The 16,984-nt window shown below is 40.6% G+C and overlaps 1 protein-coding gene across 1 annotated transcript in view; it reads left to right on the forward strand.

The window, feature by feature from the left end:
- The window catches only part of Myo5a (myosin VA), a 157,824-nt gene that overhangs the window by 69,521 nt on the left and 71,319 nt on the right, over window positions 1-16,984 (forward strand). Inside the window, exons 7-11 of the mRNA XM_051140184.1 lie at window positions 2,283-2,364; window positions 3,043-3,150; window positions 10,340-10,446; window positions 13,144-13,409; window positions 14,157-14,238. Of these exons, the coding sequence (XP_050996141.1) occupies window positions 2,283-2,364; window positions 3,043-3,150; window positions 10,340-10,446; window positions 13,144-13,409; window positions 14,157-14,238 (645 nt within the window). The remainder of the gene's footprint in view (window positions 1-2,282; window positions 2,365-3,042; window positions 3,151-10,339; window positions 10,447-13,143; window positions 13,410-14,156; window positions 14,239-16,984) is intronic.

Consider the following 16,984-nt stretch of genomic DNA (forward strand, 5'->3'; position numbering starts at 1 on the left):
GGCTCTCTGTGAACATGCTTTCTGGAGGAAGAAGAAGCCCTCTTCTGCAGACTAGCTTTCCTTCTGCTAACGCTGATGTTTCAGCTCAGCTCTTTTCTGCAAAAAGCTAAAAGAAAGGCCTCATAACCTGACTGGAAGCTGCCATCAAAATCGCAGTGGGATAGTTGTGTAGGGTTTTTGTTGAACTTATACCGTTGTTCCTTTCTGATGGAGAGGAGGCATGTTATACACTTACAGCAAGCAGGTATGCATTCACACGTCGTAGGCACACTAGGAATGTAGATTATTATCAGAAAGTGTCAGTATGGTAACCCATTACACACCTCATATTGCCATCCAGAGTGTCAATGGCCCAGGTGCTGGATGCTACATCACTAAAATTCAAATACTCCACATGGCAGAGTCCAATACTCTGACACTTAAGTCTTTTGTGGCTCTATCTGGCGCATACCAAGAGTCATGAGTTGGAGTAACCAGGCACCCTGGCTTTGAGTTTGGGGTTGTGCCTGGTTAAATATTTTATCTTAAATAAATTATACTTGATATGTATAAACTTAAAACATAATATTTGGTATGTACACTAAGTTAATAACCAGTCTTCAATATTACTCTAGTATTTAAATTACAAACACCAGTATTATTTATACCTTAATACTTATATAGGATTTTTAAAAAATTGCCTATTAATAAGAAGAAAGAATGAGTGAACCATAAGTGTATTAAGGCCACATAGAAACGTGTAGGAATGTGGAACTGGAGAGGTGGCTCAGAGGTTAAAAGAAGGCCAAGTTCAAACACCAATACCTATGTGACAGCTAACAACTGCCTGTAACTCCAGTCCCGAGGGATCCAACACCCTCCTCTGGCTTCCACACACACGACACACATGTGGTGCCCAGATATGCATGCAAGAAAGACACTTGTATGCATAAGGTAGAAATTAGTTTTTGAGAAAAAGAAATTTGCAGGGCTTTGAGCAAAGGTAATACAGATAGGAGATTGACCTTGGTTCAGCATGCTGACCAGTGGCTAGGACTGCCTAATGACGAGTGCTGAGGGCTAACCCTGATCTATAGGCTCGGCAGTAAGTCTAGCCCCTCCCCAGTCTTCTGGAGTGGAGAACATTGAGAATGTTTGTAAGAGCGAATGAATCTCAGTCCAAATCAGTAGGCTGGCATTAGACACGCTGCACAAAGATGACAGCAGTGCTTCTGCAGACTCACCTGTTCTTCTGGTTTCTGTGTGCCGAGCCACCTGACCCTGTGATCGCTGGTATGTTTGTTCAGTGTCCTGTGTCCCTGCAGTAGTCACTGACTCCTTTAGGCCTCAAGACTTCCTTTAACCTTATGAATGCTAATCTTTATCCAGATTGATATATTGCAAAATCTAAAAAATATATTGATTGGATTTTAGTGTTCAACTTCATATGTACAGTAAAATTTGCAGTTGTACTCTGGGTATGTATGTGGAAAAAGACTAAGGCAATACTAAAAATTTACCTTTGCTTATAAAGTATTATCTTTTATTTTTATCAAATTATTGTTGATAGGAAAATATATATTATATAATACAAAGCATATAAATATATGTCGAGTACACTTATGTATTTATTACAGTCACAAGAGATCATCATCTCTAAAATATGGCAAAGTTAGGAGAACCATGAATCTAGAAATTATTAAGAGAAAATGGTGGTGAGCCTTGCAAAAAAAAAGAAATTATTTTAGCTTCCTCAGAATTATTAGTGTCTGGTGCTTGTGGCCATCTATCAGGCCATTCACTAATTCAGAACATGGCTAAGCCAGGCACACTGGTGCAGGCCTCTCAGGGGGCTGAATTAGGAGACTTATAAGTTCAAGGGCTGTCTGATCTACAGAAACTTCAGAGCCAGATAGGATGTTTAATTAAGTCTATTTCAAAATAAAAAGTCAAAACTGGGCTTGAGTTATAGTGCAGCGGCCGACAACGCTTGCCTAGCAAGTCTGAGGCCTTGAGGTTAGTCTGCAGTAGTAAAAAGCCTTAACATTCTTGCTGGCTGGTGTTTTATGCTGAATATGACTAATGCATTTATACTTAGATTTTATGTTTCAAGAGACAGAGTTTTACTGTTTTGCCCACCTGGCTTCAAGTCTCAAGCCATCCTCCTGCCTTGTAAATATACTATAAAGCATAGGTTTCATTGGAGAGTTACTGAGATAACTATATATTAAAATGCTGTAATATGTTTACCTGAGCTTTATATTCAAATGCCACAATTGAAAACTCGTCTTCGTATTTCAAAGGCAGAAGAGGAGAGAAACTACCACATCTTCTATCAGCTCTGTGCTTCAGCGAAGTTGCCCGAGTTTAAAACGCTGCGGCTAGGTATGGCTATGACCCTAGAGAGTCTTGTGTTGCTGTTCTTCTTGTTAAGCTTTGCATTGTCAAGCTTGTCAAAAAATACTCCTTTGTACTAAAACATTTATGAGTGAAATGGTGCTTGAGGGTCTGCAGCTGGCTTCAGAACCCCCATGGACATGCGTGAGTCGCTCTGTCAGGTACAGGATTGGCCTTGTGACAGCTGGTGCATGTGGGTATGGAATAGATGGCCTCAGCGTTCTAGCCTCTGCTTTTTCTTTTCCTTTCTTTCTTTTTTGTCTTTTGGAGACAGGGTTTCTCTGTGTAACCTTGGCTGTCCTGGAACTAGCCCTGTAGACCTCGAACCCACTGAGATCCGCCTACCTCTCCCTCCCAAGTGCTGAGATTAAGGCGTGTGTTGACACCACCTGGCTCACCTCTCTGCTTTTATGTATGTTTGAAAACTGCTTTGATGAAAGAGGAAAGCAGTTTGTTTGAAGTTAAACCTGAAGAAAAGTATCATTTATTTCACCAATTAAGATAAGATCTTGAATCTTGTATTAGGATGTGAGTTTAAACTGGGCAGACTCCAAACCCTGTGTGTCCCAGTGTAGTGTCACCGCCTCTAATTTGGCATGGTTGTAAGGTGGAGTCCAAGCAAGGTTCTTCTCATAGACTGAAATCACTGACTTTCCTTCACTGCAGGACACGCAGATAGTTTTCATTACACGAAGCAAGGAGGCAGCCCTATGATTGAAGGCGTGGACGATGCCAAGGAGATGGCACACACCAGGCAGGCCTGCACTCTACTTGGTAATGTCATCTCGTCCTTGAACTCTTGGGTGCTGGTCGTTTTGACTCAGTGGACTTTGTTTGTAATGCCGGTTTGTCTTTGTGTTGACTGGTAAGCAATGTTGGGAGACTCCACAGACATGGAGCTCATGACGTTTCTGAGAACGGTTCTAGGGTTAGATAGTGGCAACGGTGGCTCGCCTTGTAAATGTACCAAAGATTAGCGAACTGCACCTTAAAAATGTATCTCAGCATCAGAGGATCAGAGAGGCAAGACTAACTTTAAAATTAAAAACTTACAAAAATCTAGGGTTTGAAACTAAATGAGATGTATTTTTATATAAACTCACATTCTGTGGGTCTTTTTTGATGGGTTGTTTCAGGACTTGCTTATTTGTTTTTGTCTGTTTGTTGGTAATGTTTAGATACAGATTTTCACCATGTAGCCCAGGGGCACTTGCAATCCCTGTGCCTCAGCCTCTCAGGTGAGGATGGAGGCATGTGCTACTGTGCCACCACAGAGCTCTGTCTATGTTGTAGCTAGGAAGCATAGCTAAGTTGGTATGGTGTCAGAACACATGGGTTCTCCTGGTTTCTTTTTGCTGTTCTTTAATAATGAAGGTTTAAAATCTTTTTGCTTGAGAATGTCATACATGCACATAGTGTTATTCCAGTGTTTTTTAAATAGATGCCACTGTTCTCTCTGTGATTTGAAAGTGTTAAGTCGCCATACAAATCACTTCATACCTAGAGCTGCACAACTTTTAAAGCTGTTCTTTTTTTTTTTTTTTTTCAAATAAAACCTTACAATTGAGTTGTAATCTGAATAAATTAATAAAATTAAAATTAACCTAGAAACCTACAAAAAAGAACCTTTTGACGGGCGGATCTGGGCCCAGGGGTCCTGCTCAAACTATGGCACCAGCAAAAGGACAATACATGCAATAAACTTCAAACCCCTATCCAGATCTAGCCAATGGACAGGACATTCTCCACAGTTGAGTGGAGAGTGGGGACTGACTTTCACACAAACTCTGGTGCCCCATATTTGACCACGTTCCCTTGATGAGGAGACCTGGTGGCACTCAGAGGAAGGATAGCAGGCTACCAAGAAGAGACTTGATACCTTATGAGCATATACAGGGAGAGGAGGTCCCCCTCAGTCACAGTCATAGGGGAGGGGAGTAAGGGGAAAATGGGAGGGAGGGAGGAATGGGAGGATAGAAGGGATGGGATAACACTTGAGGTGTAATATGAATAAATTAATAAAATATATTTTTAATTAAAAATTTAAAAATAAAAATAAATCCTTAAAATACAAGTAATTCAATTATCATATTTTGGTGTTTAGAGACATACCATCAAGTGAGGGAGCTTAGATCCTGAACCACTGTAGCTCATGATAAAACTGCTGACTCTCACAAAGCTGTGGATTCAGAATTTGCAATTTAACTAGGTCTATCAGTGACCTGTGTGCATATTAAGGCCTAGAGAACACTGTTCTACTTAGGAATTTGAAACCAGTACAGTGCTGGATGTGGTAGCACTCAGGAGGCAGAGGGATGAGAATATTTGAGTTCAAGGCTGGCCTGGTCTGCAGAGTGAGTTTCAGGACAGCCAGGGCTACTCAGAGAAACCCTGTTTCAAAGAAAACAAAACAAAACAAACCTCAAAAAGCAAAACCAAAAATTAAAAAAAGAGAACAAAAGAAAGAAAGAAAAAGGTCATTCCATAATGTAGAAAACAGCAAAGCTATTCAGTTCACCCTAAGGTAAATTCTCAATTGCCCTATATAAGAATATTTTGAAAGTTTTGCTACTTTTACATATAAGACTATGTTAATATTCTTTTTCCCATTAATTTATTTCTTCACTTTACATCCTGATCGCAGCCTCTTTCCTCCTCTCCTCCCAGCCCATCCTTTCACCTACTCCTCCTCCATCTCATCCAAGACCCACCATGGGTACCAACCCACTCTGGCACATCAAGTCACAGCAGGATTAAGCACATCCTCTCCCACTGAGGCCAGACAAGGCAACCCAGCAAGGGAAAAGTGCCCCGAAGGCAGGCAACAGAATCAGAGACAGCCCCAACTCTACTTGTTAGGGGACCCACATGTTGACTAAGCTGCACATCTGCTTCTATGTGTAGGGGGCCTAGGTCCAGCCCATGCATGCTCTTTAGTTGGGGGGATGTTCAGTCTCTGAGCCTCCATGGGCCCAGGTTAGTTTACTTGAGGTGTCCTTGATCCTTCTAGCTCCTTTTATTGCAGTTTTAGCTGTCTCAGATTTTTTTTCTTATGAAATTGATAGTTACTCTTTCAAGGTCTGTGAAGAATTATGTTGGAATTCTGATGGTAATTTGCGTTTGAATCTGTAGATTGCTTTTGGTAAGATGACCAATTTTATTATGTTAATCCTACCAATCCATGAGCATGAGAGATATTTCCATCTTCTGACATCTTCTTCAATTCTTTCTTCAAAGACTTAAAATTCTTGTCATACAGATCTTTCACTTGCTTGGTTAAAATTGCACCAAGATATTTTATATTATTTATGGCTACTGTGAAGGGTGTTATTTCTCTAATTTCTTTCTCAGCCTATTTATCACTTGTATAAAGAGGGCTACTGATTTTTTTTTTTTTTTTTAGTTTATTTTGGATCCAGCCACTTTGCTAAAGGTGTTTGTCAGCTGTAGGAGTTCTCTGGTAGAATTTTGGGGGTCACTTATGTACACTATCTGTGAATAGCGATACTTTGACTTCTTCCTTTCCAATTTGTTTCCCCTTGGTCTCCTTTAGTTGTCTTATTGCTCTAGCTAGAACTTCAAGTACTATATTGAATTGATATGGAGAGAGTGGACAGCCTTGATTTTAGTGGAATTGCTTTAAGTTTCTCTCCATTTACTTTGAGATTAGCTATAGGCTTGCTGTATATTGCTTTTATTGTGTTTAGGCATGCACTTTGTACCCCTGATTGCTCCAAGACTTTTAACAAGAAGGAGTGTTGGATTTTTGTCAAATGCTTTATCTGCATCTAAGGAGATGATCATGTGGTTACTTTCTTTAAGTTTCATTTTTATGGTGGATTGCATTGTTGGATTTTTGTGTTTTGAACCTCCCGTGCATCCCTAAGATGAAGTCTACTTGATCATAGTGGATTATGTTTCTGATGTGTTCTTGGATTTGGTTTGCAAGTATTTTTATTGAGTATTTTTACATCAATGTTCATAATGGAAAATAATTTGAAATTCTTTTTTTTGTTGAGTCTTTGTGTGGTTTATGCACCAGGGTGACTGTGGCCTCATAGAATGAGTTTGGCAATGTTCCTTTTGTTTGCATTTTGTGGAATAGTTTGAGGAGTACTGGTATTAGCTCTTTTTTGAAAGCCTGGTAGAATTCTGCCCTAAAACCATCTGGCCCTGGTGTTTTTTGTTTGTTTGTTTGTTCTGTTTTGTTTTGGATGTTTTTGTTTTTGTTTTGGAAGACTTCTAATGACTGCTTCTATTTCCTTAGGGGTTATAGGACTTTTAAATTTGTTTACCTGACCTTGATTTAACTTGGGTAAGTGATGTCTATCAAGAAACCTATCTATTTTGTTTAGATTTTTCAATTTCATGGGTTATACACTTTTGAAGTAAGACCTAATGATACTTTGGATTTCTTCAGTGTCTGTTGTTATGCTCATCTTTTCATTTCTGATTTTGATAATTTGGATACTGTCTCTCTGCCTTTTAGTTAGTTTGCTAAGGGTTTGTCTATCTTGTTAATTTTCTCAAAGAACTACCAACTTGTGCTTTTGTTGATTGTATTGTTCTCTTTGTTTCTAACTTATTGATTTTCATCCTGCATTTGATTATTTTTTGCTGTCTAACCTTAAATGTAATTGCTTCATTTTGTTCTAGAGCTTTCAGGGGTGCCTTTAAATTGCTAGTAGGACATCTCTCCACTATTCTTTTGAAGGCACTTAGTGCTATGAATTTTTCTCTTAGCACTGCTTTCATTGTGTCTCATAAGGTTGAGTATGTTGTGCCCTCATTTTCATTGAATTCTAGAAAGTCTTTAATTTTTCTTTTATTTCTCCCTGACCTAGTGGCCATTCAGTAGAGAGTTGTTTAGTTTCCTTGAGTTTGTAGGCTTTCTGTTGTTTGTGTTGTTGGTGTTGAAGCTCAGCTTTAACTCATGGTGGTCTGATAAGATGAAAAGGGTTCTTTCAGTTTTCTTATATCTGTTGAGGTTTGCTTTGTGACTGACTATTTGGTCAATTGTAGAGAAGGTTCCATGAGGTGCTAAGAAGAATGTATATTCTTTTGTGTTTGGGTGAAATGTTCTGTACATATCTCTTAGGTCTGTTTGAATCATAATAGCTGTTAGTTTTATTGTTTCTCTCTTTAGTTTCTGTCTTGATGACCTGTACCTTGGTTAGGGTGGGGTCTTGAAGTCTCTCACTATTAATGTGTGGGGTTCAATGTGTGATTTATGCTTTAGTAATGTTTCTTTTATGAATGTGGGTTCCTTTGCATTTGGAGCATAGATATTCAGAATTGAGAGGTCATCTTGGTAGATTTTTCCTTTGATGAGTATGAAGTGTCCTTCCTCATCTCTTTTGATTAATTTTGGTTGAAAGTCTATTTTATTAGATATTGGAATTGCTACTTTAGCTTGCTTCTTGGGTCTGTTTGCTTGGAAAAAATTTTTCCTGCCCTTTACTCTGAGGTAATGCCTATCTTTGTTGTTGAGGTGTGTTTCTTGTATGCAGCAGCAGAGTGATGGATCCTGTTTTTGCATACATTCTGCTAGCCTGTCTTTTATTGGGGAATTGAGTCCATTGATGTTGATAGATATTAGAAGCCAATGATTATTTATTCCTGTTATTGTTATGGGTGGAGGGAGGGAGGGAGAGAGAGAGAGAGAGAGAGAGAGAGAGAAAGAGAGAGAGAGAAAGAGAGAGAGAGAGAGATTTCTTTTTGTTTTGCTGGTATGGTATTTTCTCTGTCTTCTTGGGTATAATTAGCCTCCTTGGGTTGGACTTTTCCTTCTAGTATCTTCTGTAGGGCTGAATTTGTGCAAAGATATTGTTTAACTTTGGTTATGTCATGGAATATTTTGTTTTTTCCATCTATGGTGATTGAAAGTTTTGGTAGGTATAGTAGTTTGGGCTAACATCTGAGTGTCTTAGAGTCTACAGCATATCTCCCAGGCCCTTCCAGCTTTTAGAGTCTCTGTTGAGAAGTTGATGTAATTCTGATAGGTCTGTCTTTACATGTTACTTGGCTTTTATTCCCTTGCATCTTTTAATATTCTTTCTTTGTTCAATACATTTAGTGTTTTGATCATTATGTGGCAGGAGGATTTTGTTTTCTGGTCTAATCTATTTTTTGTTCTGTAAGCTTCTTGTATGCTTATAGGCATCTCTTTATGTTGGGGAAGTTTTCTTCTATGATTTTGTTGAAAATATTTTCTCTACCTTGGAGCTTGGAGTCTTTTCCTTCTTCTATTTCAATTATTCTTAGGTTTGGCCTTTTCATAGTGTCGCCAATTTCTTGGATTATTTTTTACAGTAACTTTTTATAGTTAACATTTTCTTTGACAGATGTACCGATTTCTTCAATTTCTATGCCTGAGATTCTTTCATCCACCTCTTGTATTCTGTTCATGCTTGTGTTTCTTCCATCTCCTGGGTTGACTCAGTTTGTATTTTCTTTACTGCTTTTATTTCCATTTTCAAGTCTTGAAAACTTTCATTCATTTCCTTTACCTGTTTGAATGTATTTCTCTGTATTTCCTTAATGGATTTATTCATTTCCCCTTTAAAGGCCTCTATCATTTTAATAAGATTGCATTTATATTCTTTTGGCTGTGTTAGGATATCCGGGGCTTGCTGTAATAGGATAGCTGGGCTCTGATGGAGCCATACTGCCCTGGGTCTTGTTGATTGTGTTCTTACGCTAGTTTTTAGCCATCTGGTTGTTCCTGGTGTTGGCTGGATGTTCCTGCTGCTGGCAGGACTCCTCAGGGAGGCAGAAGGAGCCTTGGACCTGACAGTGGAGCTCAGTGGACAGCATGCTGTTGACCTCTGCTGCCTGTGCTCTAGGTTCCCACAAGAAGCCTCCTCTGGAAGGAATGCAGAGCCTTGGACCTGATGATCGGGCTCAGGGGACAGCGTGCAGCTCACCTCTTCTGGCTGCGGCCCAGGCAGACTCAGCAGGCAGGGGAATGGCAGGGAGGAGTCAAATCTGGATGTTCTTGAGGCCTGGCAGTCCTCCAAGGGAGGAAGGCATGCAATCAAGCTCAGGGAACAACATGCAGCTCACCTCTGCTGACTGTGCCCCAGGCAGACACAGCCATGTTTAATATTCTAGAACTTAATTTTTTCACTGCAGTAATGAAGCCAGATGTGGTAAAAAGCCAAAAAGCACCTAGTTTTCTAATCTCCCCTTATTGGTGAGGCCGTGTTCAGATGCCATGTTTGGACCTTCACTCATTAATTTGGGATATAAACTTTCTGAACCATTCCAGTTTTGGGATCTCTTTGATTTCTAATTAATCTATACTTAGAGATAATTCAATAATCCAACTTAAATCACCTTATCGGACTGCAGTATGCATTTGGAGTAGCAATACTATTAATAAAATACTTACATATCTAGGATATGACAATAATGATCATTTTTAACACCTCTCATGTCCAGGTGTGCTTTGTACACTATCTTATTTAATATTACAAATACTCTTTGATGAATTATTCCCTTATCTCAAATGAGAAAATCAAGGCATAGATACATGCAGCTCCCTCTCTGTGTGAGGTAACAGGTTGCTAAAGCAGTGCCAGGACATGAGACCAGATCAGGCATGCTTCATAACCCACAATGTAAAACTGCCCATTGTGTTACTATCAAAAATATGAAAGCATCGTTATATGTGACTGTATATATAATACACAGAGCTGAAAATATTTAAGAATTAATAGTAGACTTAAAATCTTTGTTTTGTTTTATTTTTTGAGACAGGGTTTCTCTGTGTATCCTTGACTGTCCTAGACTCGCTTTGTAGACCAGGCTGGTCTCGAACTCACAGCGATCTGCCTGCCTCTGCCTCCCAAGTGCTGGGATTAAAGGCGTGCGCCACTACTGCCCAGCTGACTTAAAGTCTTCTTATTGTTACTTTGTTGCTATTCTGACATCAATTGCTTGTTTGTTTGCTCTGTTTCAGGGATCAGTGAATCTTACCAAATGGGAATTTTTCGGATACTCGCTGGCATCCTTCACTTAGGCAACGTTGGATTTGTGTCTAGAGATTCAGACAGCTGCACAATCCCTGTAAGTTCACAGCAAGCTCAATGTGGTGGCGGCCTTTCTCTTAGATTTGTTTGTTTGCTACTACTGAGGATAGACCTTAGGGCCCGCACATGCTAGGCAAGTACTGCATTTGTGACATGCTGTTGTGTCAGGCTTTTTGAACGTGGGTCTGGGGACAAATTCAGGTCCCTTGTACTTGCACAGCAAGCACTTTTTACCTACTGAGGCACCTCCCTAGACCTACAGTATATTTAATATTTTCATTTATTATTATTTTATTTATTCCTGTGTGTGTGCAGAGGCCAGAAGAGGACATTGGATCTCTCAGAGCTAGAGTTACGGGCATTAGCTTGTTACTTGGGACCCAAACTTCAGTCCTGGTCATTGTGTAGCAGGAACTGTTAACTGCTGACCTCTCTTTCCAGCCCCTTTATTTATTTATTTATTCATTCAGTCATTTATTTATTTATTTAATCATTCATTCATCCATCCATCCATTTATGTGTGTATTGTTGCTGGCATGTATGTGCCATGCACATGTGGGATCTGGCCCTCACCTTCCCTCCCCCACTGTCCCACCCCCGCTGAGGCAGGTCTGTCCTGTTCCCACCTGCTCTTGGTGTTCTAGCTGGGGAGCCTCTGACCACTTCTCCTGGCTTTGCTTTCCGTTCCATCGTGGAGTTCTGGGATTCCAGATGATTCCCACCAAACCCAGCTTCTCACCTGGATCCCAGAGGTGGAACTTAGGTCATCAGGCTTGTATGGCAAGCTCTTTTGTCCACTCAGTCATCTCTCTGGCCCTAGCATTTTTTTTTAAAAGGAGAAAATAATGAGTCTGATTTAAACTCCTAATTTTTTTTTAAAGAAAATATTACCTCTTTTTATTTTATTTTATTTTTTATAGTCTTGCCTTGTGGCCTAGGCTGGCCTCAAACTTGTGACACTCCTCCTACTCCAGCCTGCTGAATGCTGGTAGTGCAGGTGTGCATAATCATGCCTCGCATCCGTATTTTTCCCCAAAGCAGTTTTATTGAAGTACAATATTTTTACCTTCACTAATACATGGTTGTGAGTGTGTTCACTGATATGTGCAACCATCACCACAGGTAGCTTAACACTTCCAGAAGGAAGCCTGCACCCCTTTCCTGTGGCCAACTTGAACCCACGCCCCATCTCTTCAACTCAAACAACCCTGAGTCTGCTTCTTGCCTCTGTAGCGTTACCTGTTCTGGACACTAGTATAAGCTGATTCATGTAGTATGTTGTCTTTCCATGTCTGTGCATGTTGAAGCACATACCACTTCTTCTAGATCAGTAATTGTTGTCAGTGAAGTTACTGATTTGTATCTGAAGGGATTACTTCCTGGGAAGGCCACTTGACGGGGAAGGGATGAGGGCATCAGAAAACTTAGGTTTTAATGGCCGTGCTGATATAAACCAGCTGTGTGACTGTTGTCACGTTGCTTGTCTCTTGGATCTCATTTCCTCGTTTTTCAGTGAGAGATAATGTATATCCAGCCCATTCCCCAGAAATGTTGTCAGATGCAAGAAGTGGGAAAGCAAAACACACAAGTGTGCATTAAACAAGACAAGTGTTTATCAAGCATCCACTTCTGTGTGGTCACGGAAGGCATGTCAGGGATGCCGGCATATGTTAGTTATTAGAGAACGCTAATCGCAAAAGCCCCTCAAGTGACATCAGACTGTCTTCAGATCTTCAGTGGCGTGAGGATAAAGATCAAACACAGTTTTTATGGCTTCGTTTTACGCGTTTCTGCTTGGCTTTGGTACCTTTCGTCCCTCCCCTTGCTCATTTCCCGCCTACGACAGAAGCTTTTCCCCTCCTACTGTTTCCCTCAGCTTAGGCAGCTTTCCTCTTCTTGACCATCCTAACCTGTGACATAAAGTCACTGCCTTCTGCCTTGCTGGGTAGAGCCAATTGCTCGCCTATGGAGTCTCAGCACTGTATCTGACTCGCTTCAGGGTTTCACACTTCAATGTCTGTGTCCCTTAGGACAGCAAGCACTGGGTGTTGCTGCGATGAGACGCCATGGCCAAGGCAACTTATAGAAGAAAGACTGTATTTGGGGCTTACAGTGTCAGAGCGTGAGTCCATGACCATCAAAGCAAGGAACATGGCAGCAGGCAGACAGGTGTAGCACTAAGGCAGTAGCTGAGAGCTTGTATCTTGACCCACAAGGACAAGGTAGAGATAAAGAGACACTGGGAGTGACATAGACTTTTGAAACCTCCAAATCTGCTCCCAGTGACACACCTCCTTCAAGAAGGATAAACTTCCCAATCCTTCCCAAACAGTTGCACTGACTAGGGGCCAAGTATTAATATATATGAGCCGCTGGGGGCCATTCTCATTCAAACCACACAGGAGCCATATTTGTTTTTGTTTAAAGGCACAGATTTCTTGACTAGCTGGCAGGTTTCTGACTGAGTGGTTGAATGTGTCCTAACAGTAATATAGGCAAAGCTATGAAGAACCAAGAAAGTTTTTTTGTTGTTGTTTAAAGTGAGCCCTACAAGAGATTGTAAAGTGACATACAGATACGGGGTTAAGGATGCTTTTGATTATTGTCACTGATTAGGTGTGAGTGACATTGATGTCAGTATGACAGAGATATTGCTGAATTGTGTTACTTCCTTTTTCAGAAATTATTCTTTGATTGATCTGGACATAGGCAATAACACATTCTCCTTTCGTAGCCCAAGCATGAGCCTCTTATCATCTTCTGTGACCTCATGGGTGTGGATTATGAGGAGATGTGTCACTGGCTCTGCCACCGAAAGCTGGCTACTGCCACAGAGACATACATCAAGCCCATCTCTAAGCTGCAGGCTACAAATGCCCGTGATGCTCTGGCAAAGCACATCTACGCAAAGCTCTTTAACTGGATTGTCGACCATGTCAATCAGGCGCTGCATTCTGCAGTCAAGCAGCACTCGTTCATCGGCGTGCTGGACATTTATGGGTAAGTGCGTTTGGCTTGCTGCCCCGCTCTGCTGGGAACCAGTCGTTTGTCGGGAGCGTTTTGTAGCTGAGCACTATTTAGTTGTGTTTTCTACTGGAGAAGAGACGGAAATCCTACTCAGAACCATTCAGAAGTGTCTTGGATGATGGAGATAAAATGATGACAAAAGGGAAAAAAATTACACATTGCTTAAACAAAACTTAGCTTAACTCCAGAGCCTCTTAACTAAGATAATAGGTTGAATTAATTCGTTTTCAGGTTGAGAAATGATAAATTATTGACTTTCTAAAAATATAATTTCATTTCTAGTCACTTTCTCTGGATACCGGATACTGAACTTGTTGAAACCTTCTGTGCGTGGACTTGCTTGTCAGCTAATTTTTTACTCTGGTTCAGTTTTTCAGAAGACCTATGGTTACTATTTCTGTCTCCGTGTGTGTGCTTGAGAGAATACATTGACAGAAACTGTGGGTCTAGTATAGTTCTATTGTTTCCTCCTGGAGGGTGAGTGAGCCCCACATAAGAAGGCTGCACATTCAAGGCAGGGCCATATAAAGGGAAGCTGCCTCTCAGCTGATGCTCATCCCGTTCTGTCTTTCCAACTGTCAAGCCTTTATGTGACATGTAGAGAAAATGGGATTGTGTTAAGGAACTTCCTATTTTTCTCTTCCTGTGTGCATATTTTAAATATTTTTAAAAAGCTAATAGCTTTCCTTTTCTTCTTACCTCACTTTTTTGGTGTTACAGATTTGAAACATTTGAGATAAATAGTTTTGAACAGTTCTGCATAAATTATGCAAATGAAAAACTACAACAGCAATTCAACATGGTAAGAATTTTTCTTTCTTGAATAAAATCTGCTGTAAATTTTTCTTTTGAATTCCTAGTCTCTGTCTCTGTCTCTGTCTCTCTGTCTGTCTGTCTGTCTGTCTCTGTCTCTGTCTCTGTCTCTGTCTCTCTCTCTCTCTCTTTAAAGAAGCTTGGTCTCTGAAACTCCTGAACTGTATTTATTTTATGGGGTTTAGAATAACGAAGCTGCCAAGGAATAGAACATTACAAATTGGCGTAACATTAGAAAAATGCTTGAGAGTTATCCCTTACCATGAGGAATGAACATTCGGGACAAACAATTTGAGTGAGAGAGCCAAGAAGTGGGCAGGCGCTAACCCTGCTTCCTTCTGCTAGCTATATGTGGAGTTACAGCTAACAGCACTTACCGTGTTAGCAAGACGCCAGAATTTCACCAGCTCTCTTCTCGCGGTTCTTCACTGACGCGGTGGCAGAGAGCATATTTTGGGAGTAGCCCACACTGGCTTTGGGCTGATCTCCTTCCTATGGAGTCCAAGTGTTGGATTACAGACTTGCCACCACCACACCACCCAGGTTTAGCAAAATTCTTTGCCTGAAATGAATAATCAGTTTCCCTCAAGATAACCCATGCTTTAGTATACAAATACTAAAATGTGCTTGAAAAACAGCCTTTTATTTTAAGAAAGAGCAAAGGTTGTTGTAGTAGGTAAAGCTAGAGATAGCACAGTTCAATTTTAGGTTTTGTTGAGTCCTTTAAAGAAGATTAAACTTGCAACTGTGATAGACTTCTTCCTGTTTTTAGATGCTGCTTGTTTTCAAACTTTATGATCTATGATATGGAAACCTTGTGTGTGTGTGTGTACATGTTGCTGAATACAGACCAATAACTGAGGAAAACAAAGACAAAATAAAGGTTCAAGTTGAGAAGTAAAAAAAACTGATAAGCATATTCTTTTTTAAATTTTTAAAAATGTTTTATTTATTTTTATTTTATGTATATTGATGTTTTCCTACATGTATGTCTGTGCAAAGGTGTCAGATCCTCTGGAACTGGAGTTACAAACAATTGTGAGCTACCATGTGGGTACTAGGAATTAACTCAGCTCCTCTGGAAGAGTAGCCAGTGCTCTTAACCACTCAGCCATCTCTCTAGCCCCGTGATAAGGATATTGTTTTAAAATATGAAATAAATACTAAAAAGTAGCAAAGAATAGGCAGTCAGATTGGAGTTGTGACTAAAATTTTAAACTTTTAGAGTGTTTGACATTATAAAATATAAGTACTTTGATAAACATTTACACCATATTTGTATAACGTATGAACCTGTTTGATACAATGAAATAACATAGAATTGGTCTTTAAAACCCTACAGTTTTCCATAATAACAGGGCTCACTCCTTCTTCACCAGTTACCGATGGTTGTGAGCTGCCTGTGAGTACTGGGAACCGAACCCAGCTCCTCCTCAAGAACAACAGCTGCTCTTAACTGCTGAGCCATCTCCCTAGCCCCCACACCCTCACTTCTCGATGGTACTCTATTTACCCCTTTATTAAAAAGAACAGAAGACATTTGTTACTTAGAATTATATTGATTATGTGGATGGATTTTTTTGTTTTGGTTTTCAAGACAGAGTTTCTCCATGTAGCCCTCACACTCTGGAATTCACTCTGTAGGCCAAGATGGCCTCCAACTCAGAGATCCACCTGCCTCTGTCTCCCATGTGCACCACCACTGCCTGGCTTGGATGATCTTTTTGATTAAGGATTATTACTGCAAGTGAACTAAGATGATACTGCCATGGATGTAGAATATCATGGAAATTTTCCAAGTGCATAAAGAGTGTGTGTGTGTTTCAGAAATCTCTGTTACCTTTAAGTTCTAAGCTTGAGGTCCTAGAAAATAGGTATTGCTAGGTCACAGCCACAGAAAGCTTGTTTTTCTAGGGGAAAAAATGACAAGAGTAAGTTAAAGGATCCCGAAGAAATAAGTAAAGAGAAATTTTGTTTTGATTTAGTTTGGTTTTATTTTTTTCAAGACAGGGTTTTTCTGTGTAGCCTTGGCTGTTGTGGACTCACTTAGTAGACAAGGCTGGCCTTGAGCTCACAGAGACCCGCCTGCCTCTGCTGGGATTACAGACATGTGCTACCAAGCCTGGAAGTAAAGAGAAATTTAAGAACCAGTAGTGGTTGTTAGCATGTGTAGTGGGATTAGACGCTGTGTTGTCAGCCAGTCTGGCTGGAGCTGCAGCTTGGAGCAGAAATGGTGGTTGGATTGACTTTCCCACCTGGAACAGTTTAGCTTCTATTTGTCTTAAGATTGTGGTCACAAGGTCTGGCCCAGGGGCGCCTACCCAAGTGCCCATAGCCACGCTTGATGAGGACTTCGGTTATCCTTCTTTGTAATAGCATTACTAGCATTTACACTTTTATTCTTTGTGGCTATAGATCTCTCTGAGCTCTCTCCCAGTTCACACTGCAGCATCCGTGTCTGTGCTGTTGACCGCATGCAGTGCCCAACACGCAGGCTCAATCACGACCTGGTTACAGAGGGAGGAGAGATGAGAAGAGGCGGTGTGGTTGGTGCCTGGAGCTCCAGCAGCGTGCCAAGGGATGGGTAGTGCTTGTAGCCACTTGCAGGATTCAGTGTACACTCCAGAAAAGTGAGCCCTAAGGAGAATAATCAAGGCCGAAATACAAGGACAGCTGTCGTTTAATTCGGCGGCATCTGTACTCCGCACAAAGCAGCTGAGAAGAATCAGGCTTTA

Source organism: Acomys russatus, chromosome 32 (assembly GCF_903995435.1).
Source record: "Acomys russatus chromosome 32, mAcoRus1.1, whole genome shotgun sequence".
Classification (NCBI taxonomy): domain Eukaryota; kingdom Metazoa; phylum Chordata; class Mammalia; order Rodentia; family Muridae; genus Acomys; species Acomys russatus.